The sequence below is a fragment of the Ceratina calcarata genome, unplaced genomic scaffold (genome assembly GCF_001652005.2).
Source record: "Ceratina calcarata isolate Rehan_Ccalc_2016 unplaced genomic scaffold, ASM165200v1 scaffold141, whole genome shotgun sequence".
NCBI classification, from domain to species: Eukaryota; Metazoa; Arthropoda; class Insecta; order Hymenoptera; family Apidae; genus Ceratina; species Ceratina calcarata.
This window is the reverse complement of record NW_017135228.1, coordinates 238,994-246,824: the sequence shown is the minus strand read 5'-3', so window position 1 is coordinate 246,824 and position 7,831 is coordinate 238,994. Positions and strand designations below refer to the sequence as shown.

Below are 7,831 nucleotides of genomic sequence, written 5' to 3'. Positions count from 1 at the left end.
TATATCATTATTATTTCTGTCGTCAAATCGAATAACTTCGCTCCTGACGTATGTTCTATTTTATACCAGAATAGATACATATACGCGCGGCAGCAATAAAGAGGGATAGATAAACATGAAAAACAATAAAACGAGATTCAAGATCGCGTATATTTATTCGCTCGCACCGCACGCAAATGCCTCCGGCGTTAACATCTCTATCGTCAAACATTTTCCGGTCGACGGAAAGCGTTCCGCGGGACCGGTCACGAGGCCGCAGAAAACACGAGCGCGACCAACCTCTCTCCTTTTGTCTGGCTGTCCAGCCGAAAATAATGGTTTAACAGTTTAACTATTCGACGCCGAGGGAAGCGCGACGCAAGGGGCGACGGCCAGGGGTGCCGGGTGCCACGCGGAGCTCGGAGGGCTGGAAACGGGAGTAGGAGGACAGGAGGGAGAGACAGCGTCGGAGGTGTTAATACAGAGGTCGATCTCTCCCGACTCCGGGTACCAGTTTCATGCAATATGCGCATGTTTAACTGACCAAAGAGCTCTGTATCGTGGGCCTGGCAGAATAGAGTGTGCAGAACCGAAGCTCGGTGCTTCCAAAGGGACCGGTTAGAAAAGGCAGCCAGCCTCGGGAACTCCCGCTTTATTTATACACCGCACTCCAATCCGGCGGCGACGACGGCGACGACGACTGGCCAGTCGGGCCAACCGGCTACGAAACGTTGCCGTGTAAACACCCGGACCCGGCGAACTTCGGGTTTCCTTTGGACTCGGTCCCATCTTTGAGTTTCTACCCCTCCGCGATCATTTTAAATCGAAACTGGTCTACAACGAGAATCAACGAAATCGGAAAGAATCTCGTTTTAATGTGTCGCTCGATTATTCTTAAAATTATTTTTAAAAACGAGGTAGACGGCACCGTTTTGTCACTGTGAAATATGAAATTTAAATTCTCAATATCATAAACTAGTGTTTCGCACGTGCTGTATGATGGATGTGAAATTTTTCTTAGATTGTAGTATCGAAAAATTCTGTCGAAAGATTCAATTCCACTTGGATTCGCCAACATACTCGTGAAGGCTCTCCCGTTCACCGATGGTAATCGAATTTTTGCGATCCAGCACGGCCGACAATTACGTCGGTTTCTGGGGCCGAGGTAGGGGCTCGAGTTGCGTCAAAGATGGCTATTTGTATACCTTAGCCGTGTGTACCTTGGCCCTACACCGGCGGAGAGTGCCGAAGGCGGGTGGCGGTAGAATGGGGCTGGACAGTGAAGCGGGGGTTGCAGCTAGAAGCGGAGCAGAACGGAACGGACTAGAGGAGAGTAGAGCAGAGTATGGAGCAGGCAGCCCGGGTCAACTTTGTTTGCATTGGCCGTGCATGTCCTGTCGGGCATGGGGCGGCCGCTTCTTGATGCAAACTGCCCATTTGCAACTACAATCATCTCGACGTCGAATCGCACGGGCTCCTGGCCTCGATTGCCGTGGAACGCGCGCGCGGTGTATAAACCGACCGCACTCCGGTGCTGGAACGGTGCTTCAGTCGCTGCATAACAGAGTGAAAACAACGGCCTGCAAGCCGTGGAACCAAAGGCCGTGCCAACAGAGAGATCGGACACGATCCCTGTTCAACCCCCGGCGTGGCGCGGCGCGGCGCCCGTGAATTCGACGCCCGCGACGCTTTGTACGATCCGAGGATCTCGATTCGTCAGGATTCGTCCCTTTTTCCATCCGTTAATGCTCGTCGATTGCGGTTCGAAACCGGCACGCGTTTTATTAAACACCCTACCGCATTATCTACAACCCCGTTTCTCGCCGTTCTGGTGTTCCGCATTCTGTTTCTCTTTGACGAGTAATTATTGTGCCAGATAATTAAATTTTGATGTTCCAACGGTTTAACCAGAGGACTATATGTTTGTTGAATCTCTTCCAAATTAAACGAATCATAGCTCCGAAAGAATAATTCATCACGCGATGTAAAATCGTACAACGACACAAGAAGTTTTACAAATTTTCTAAATGAATAAATTATGAAAAGAGGAATTCGTTTAAAAAATTAAGCGTCTGATACTGAAACATTCAACGAACGAGAATAGGATAGTTATAAATAGACTGAATTGAGATGGCAAACTGGCAACTTAATTAACCACGAATATTGCGCAATCAATTATCGATTAATTAATAGGAGGTTGGAGCGTGTGTATCTTAGGAAGCGAGATGGCTTCGGCCGAATCGATACGTTCAGAACTCAAAGTGCTTCGCCACGATTAAAATACATATAGCCTACGGGCGTGAGCGCGGTGACAGTCGTTAATATTCTACCCGTGCGACGTCCCACTTCTCTAGCGATGGAAAACACTGGTCGAGAAGTACGTCATACGCATGACAATTTTCAATTTCGATAAAAATGGGGGCCTCCTATAAATATTACTCATTCTACATTCTACGTGACACAACAGGCGTCGTCGTACGTTTTTACTTTTCAAACCGATCTTTTTGTCATCGAATTAAATTAGAGTAATACGCGTTGCATGCAAATTATATTTATAAACCATTTTTCCCGTCGACCACAACCAGTGCAGTTGGAAGAATGTAAATACGTGAGAGCGCGCAACGGTGGAAGTTTTAAAAGAAGAGAACGTCAGTCCTTGATATTGGCCAACTACTCTCTGGGTCACGTTCACTTCCAGCGAGCAAAGTATTACACATATAGCTGCAGCGAGAAGCGGCGCAACAGTCCGCATCATAAAATAGATGACACTGATAATGGCAGCGGAGGGATCAGCGAATCGAGGACATCACTTAACGGTGATTTATAGAACTCGAAGATGTTATCGCCCCAATAACTTTAATTTATATTCGCGTCAAGCTTCTTGAATACGTAAGATTAATTATCGCTCGCGAGTCAGGTTTTGCATGAGACTACGGTGAATAGAGCCAGTTTGAATTATTAGTTACGGAAATGATTAGAGGTGGGAGACGCTCCTTTCGAGGATTCTGGAATATTTAACCTGCCACCCGAAGCATTATGAACGCTGAGTAAAAAATTGATGTTTACGAATGCAGACGGGGTTTGAAGAAATATTTTGTTGAAATTTCAATTCTGATTATCGCTCAAGGTAAACAATTTTTTTTTTTCCTCAGTAGTTCTGCATTTCCAGTATGCGTACATTGCAAGGCTGTTTTTTTAAATGAATACAGTTAACAGGGAAAAATCCGGGACTTGAAAAGACGCGGGGTTCACCTGTTGTGGCCAGGTAGAGAAGGTCCCCGGCTACTCATTAGGGAGTATGACAGATGTAGAGTGTGCGCGAGTCGGGGTCCCGGGGCTGCGATCTCGCGTCGACATTTCCATAATATTCAAATGCGCGGCGAGGGTGAAACAGAGGCGAGAAACGGGTGCCCGGGGAACAGAGATATTCCGCGGGGCGGCGGGCATAGGGGGGCAGGAGGGTTCGGTTTCGAACTCGGCCTCGGCGCACCGAGGGAACCGGACGGAGAGAGGAGAGATCGAGGGTGCGAGAGCGCGGCGTGGTATGCCGCGGCATGGTGTTGCCGGCTGACATATTTATCGGCGGCCACGCCACCTGCAACCGGGCCCGCGGCATCCGCACAGAGCGCTGTTTTGCCCATTTGTATCCCCCGATCTGGCGACAGCCCAGTTCGCCGTTCGGCTCTCTCGCGTTCCCCGTTTCTCTCTCGCGAGCCCCTTTTCCTCTTCTTGTTCTCCACCGGCCGCTCTCGTCCCGCCGCCGAATCTGCAACCGGCAGCGTTATCCAGGCCAGAAGGGATGACATATTGGCTGCTGCGCTTTCTGTCTCAGGTCGCCAATTGGGGGATGATCGCTGGGAACTTTACTAAGAATTGAAAAATTACACCGAAGTTCATCTTACAACACCGACTCCACACTTCCTTTCATCATCTTAGTATGTATTTCCTTATCCATATTAATATTCTATCCGTTAATAACTAGTTTTCATATCTAAGAATTTATAATCAGACCGAACAGGCTGTAGGCAGATATTAATCTGCGACCTGAATAACAACCATGAAATTGATATTCCTAATGCGTGTGAAGTAAATTGCAATTAAAATCAGTGTAAACCAGTTTGGCCAAAAGGAAACGATCCAACAAATGGACGATCCAATCGGTTCAAACCGGGTTCCACCGGACAGCCTCTAGCAATTTTCACTGGCGAAGAACAATCTCTCCCCTTGTCACCATTATGCCTCATAGCTAGCCACAGGCGTGGCTATTATAAACATATACAAATTCGTCAGTGGCCGTCGCGAACAATGGACCGTTTAACAGCGGCGGAAATATATCATCGTGCGGTGCGATTCGTCGCCGGACACGAGGGACCAGAGAAAAGAAGAAGAGAGGAGAGGAGCCCGTTCGCCGTAGAATGGAGCGGAGAAGTCTAAACGCTGTGGATTTACGGTGATCGCGTGCTACCTCTCGTTTTTTTACTCCCAACTATACATCATCTTTTACCAGGTGAGAGGATTAACCTTCGACCAACCGACCGTTTAGCAGTCGCTGCCGGCTTCTGTGCCGTCTCTCGACCGGCTAACGCACGAGTCATTAATGATATTATGCGTATAATCTCGTTCATAAATCAGCTGACAGTATATAATCAATAATATAAAATAATATGTTAATAAAATGTTTTTCATTAATATAGAATTGCTGATATGAATAAAAATAGAGATTGATTTCATAGAAAAAAACTTGTCTATATTCAATAAAGATTGTTGTAATGACGTCGTTAGTTTATCATAAATGATAATAAGGTCAGCGCGTATTTCTCAGCTCATACAGTCTTTTATAATTATCAGGCTTTTTCTCAGATTTAAAGAAAAAACTAATAAGTACGTTCAGTTTCATAACTTCTGAACGAGAATGTATGTATGAGCACATAAACTGGCTTGTCAGTTATGTTGTTTTTGTTACTAGGCTTAAGAACCTTGATGACAGTTAATTGACTACTTAATAGTATTTCTTTAATCTACTTTGTAGCATGAGAAAAATGAAAGATGTAATCTACCTTTCTGATCAATTTCTAATTATGTCACTTTTGCAATCAATGTTTGACACGTTTTAATAGCTACTGATTGGATTATAATATCCCTTGTCAATATTAAATGCATATGCTTATCAATATCAATGCAGTTAACACATTAATATGTAGCCTTTTCTGCTTTGTCAATTAAAGAACTGTATCCTGTCTGAATACTTGCTGTCAGAGATATCAGCATTTGATTTTTAGAATATACCTTATAATAAATGCATATTTATTAAAATCAACTGAATTAACCGGCTTCGAAATGAATATTTAATCGTCCTGTCAAAAGTAATATATGAAGACTGACTAATCCATTCTAAGATATCATTTTTCAAACACGTTCATATGCGCAATATAAATGATTCAGGCATGTTATTAACTAATTTCTGTGCTTCAAGCCGATGGAAATCTGTAATAAATGTTCATATGCATTTTAACATTTATTATTAGTTGTTCATATAATTTTATTATTTTAATATAAAATATGATAGTACTTAATCATTGTCCCACACCATATTTGTATCGATCTATTTCTCCTCCCCGTGTTCCATTTATTCGCGTTTCAACTGCAACACATGTGTCCGACTACCGCGAGGACTTTCCACTACGTCCACTTCTACTTACACACATTCCGTCTGCTCCCATATTGGCAAATGTCGCCGTGCCGCGCATCTACATCTACCATCGCATCGATACGAGATGTACGCGCGTCGATGCGTAACGCGCAGTTAATATTATTAGTGTTACATGCCAGGTACTTCAAGTCCAAAATAGCATAGCTCGATGTTCTCCTGTAGGTCAGACCACGTGGCCGCTTGGCAGAAGGCCATTCAGCGAGTGATAACGTACTGGCACTGTGAGAGCACAATGCGAAATTCTAGCGCCCCTAGTACCATCGGATTCCAGCCTCCACTCTCTCTCTCTCCCTCTCTCTCTCTCTCTCTCTTTCTATCTCCCTCCGTCCGCCCTGCCACGAGCCTGGACGATGCAATTTCCACGGGCGAACGGTTGCATCAAATTAAGCGCATACTTTTCTCTCGCCACCGATTAGCTGGCCGTCGCGACGCAACGGCTCTCTTTCGTCATTCCTAACAACGAAACTTTCGGAACACGCTGGAGGAAGCGTGTAGTTTGATAAATTAATTCTGTTCACCAGTTTTGAAGTTAAGAAATTTGTAACCGTTTCATTTATTTTTTGTAATTTCTCGATTCTATTTTCTATTATTCTTTCCTGATACTATACATATGTACGTGCATATTTAGTCTCTTATAAATATGTGAAACTTCTATTTCCGTATAAAATCATAAATTCCGATGCGTGAAGATAAATCTGATGTTACTTTAGTAAATAAATTATCGTATACTGAATAAAACATTGTTTCATTATAAAATAATAAATATTCTGCATGGACGTAGAATTTCTCATAAAGTATATTTAATTTTACTTTGTGTACGATAGAACTTTGATGCATCGGGAGTCGAACAAACGTCACTAAGCAAACGTTTCCCGAGTCAAACAATCGGTTGTTTAAAGAGCGTGGGCTTTGTCTGTTAGCGAATATCTATTATTGCGAAAGATTCCAGGTGATGCTTAGAACTAATTTTGTTCATAAGTTGCATCTCGGAACTATGCAGCAGACGCGACGTCACACGCTGCATTTAAACGGGTAATTGGATAATCGACTCGACCTTTGCATTCTTAAATTAAACGTAGAATTAGGTGTAACAAATTATGGAAAGATATACGACGCCATTTTATACGCGGAGATATTAAACGAATCAGGATTTGAAATTACATACGCGTTATTATACTTAGCGTATTGCTCATGCAATTTACCGAAGACTGCGTAACCTATTGTTTCCATCATTTTGTCGTATAATATCAATTTCCAAGCAATCTGCAGTCGTCAAGCTATTTAAATGACTCAACCCGCGTGCACATAGTTAAATAATTACGAAATCCCTATATACTAACTACGCAATCGCTGTGGAAACGATTCCACCGGTCGATTGAATTTATTCCAAGCGTCTCTCGTAAGGAATCTTACTTAAGTACTAATTGATATTACCTTATACAGTTGATAGAAACGATATAGCAAATATTACGATGTACCAATCATATCTGTCTGTGTAGTTCGCTTTATTTTATATTTCTCCTTGGCATATTCGTAATTATATAAAACGTACATGTACATGCATATTGTGTAATGTTATTTCTTACTACATAAAACATGATTTACTTAAATAATAATGTAGCTAATAATTGGGATAAAAACAGCTTTAAGAAAAATAATCGATATTCAGTTTCGCGAATGCTTTAAATTTCTTGAGTACATTTTATCTCTCGCAAGCTCGTTATATTCGTGAGTGTACACGGTAGCAGACTGAGACCGGGTAAACCGGAGGTCGAGGTTGCCGGTGTCGTGGGTGCCCCTACCGAATTCCCTCGGTAACCCCATAAACCTCGTCAAATCTCCCACTCCATTGGCGCGCAATTTCTCACAAATAAAAAACCATCGGCGAGAGCCTGTTGGCCGCGGTTGCCGGGAAGTATTTAATCCCCGGGCACACGGAGGGTTAATGAGCACACGATGCGACGGTAACGGAAGCTACATTCGCGGGGCCCACGCCGCCGCCGCGCCGCGTCGGGGTCCCCAGCCGCCGTAGTTCCCCGTGGGAGAGTCATGTGGTCCCATGCGCGGCGGACCGAATGCAGTGGAGGGAGATACTACTCCTCCTGGGTATATTGCTGAATTGAGGAAGGCGGTGTTACAAAG

General features: G+C 43.9%; 1 protein-coding gene across 2 annotated transcripts; it reads left to right on the top strand.

The window, feature by feature from the left end:
- The first annotated feature begins 2,324 nt into the window (after positions 1–2,324).
- Positions 2,325–4,606, top strand: LOC113465031 (uncharacterized). Of its 2 annotated transcripts, XM_026818266.1 has the most exons (3): positions 2,325–2,454; positions 2,570–2,795; positions 3,812–4,606. In XM_026818266.1, exons 1-3 carry the CDS (start codon positions 2,395–2,397, stop codon positions 3,847–3,849), a joined length of 324 nt encoding a protein of 107 aa, XP_026674067.1. In that variant the 5' UTR covers positions 2,325–2,394; the 3' UTR covers positions 3,850–4,606. The 2 variants fall into 2 exon arrangements, 1 of the variants encoding a protein (XP_026674067.1); XR_003389869.1 differs by lacking the exon at positions 3,812–4,606 and having other exon boundaries at positions 2,565–3,334.
- The last annotated feature ends 3,225 nt before the right edge of the window (positions 4,607–7,831 follow it).

Excerpts from the sequence above, each read along its gene's own strand:
- LOC113465031 (XM_026818266.1), top strand. The coding sequence starts at position 2,395 with ATGGGGGCCTCCTATAAATATTACTCATTCTACATTCTACGTGACACA. Across the intron at positions 2,455-2,569 it reads GTGACACAACAGGCGTCGTC|TTGGAAGAATGTAAATACGT; the intron begins GTACGTTTTTAC and ends CAACCAGTGCAG. Across the intron at positions 2,796-3,811 it reads ATCGAGGACATCACTTAACG|GTCGCCAATTGGGGGATGAT; the intron begins GTGATTTATAGA and ends TTTCTGTCTCAG.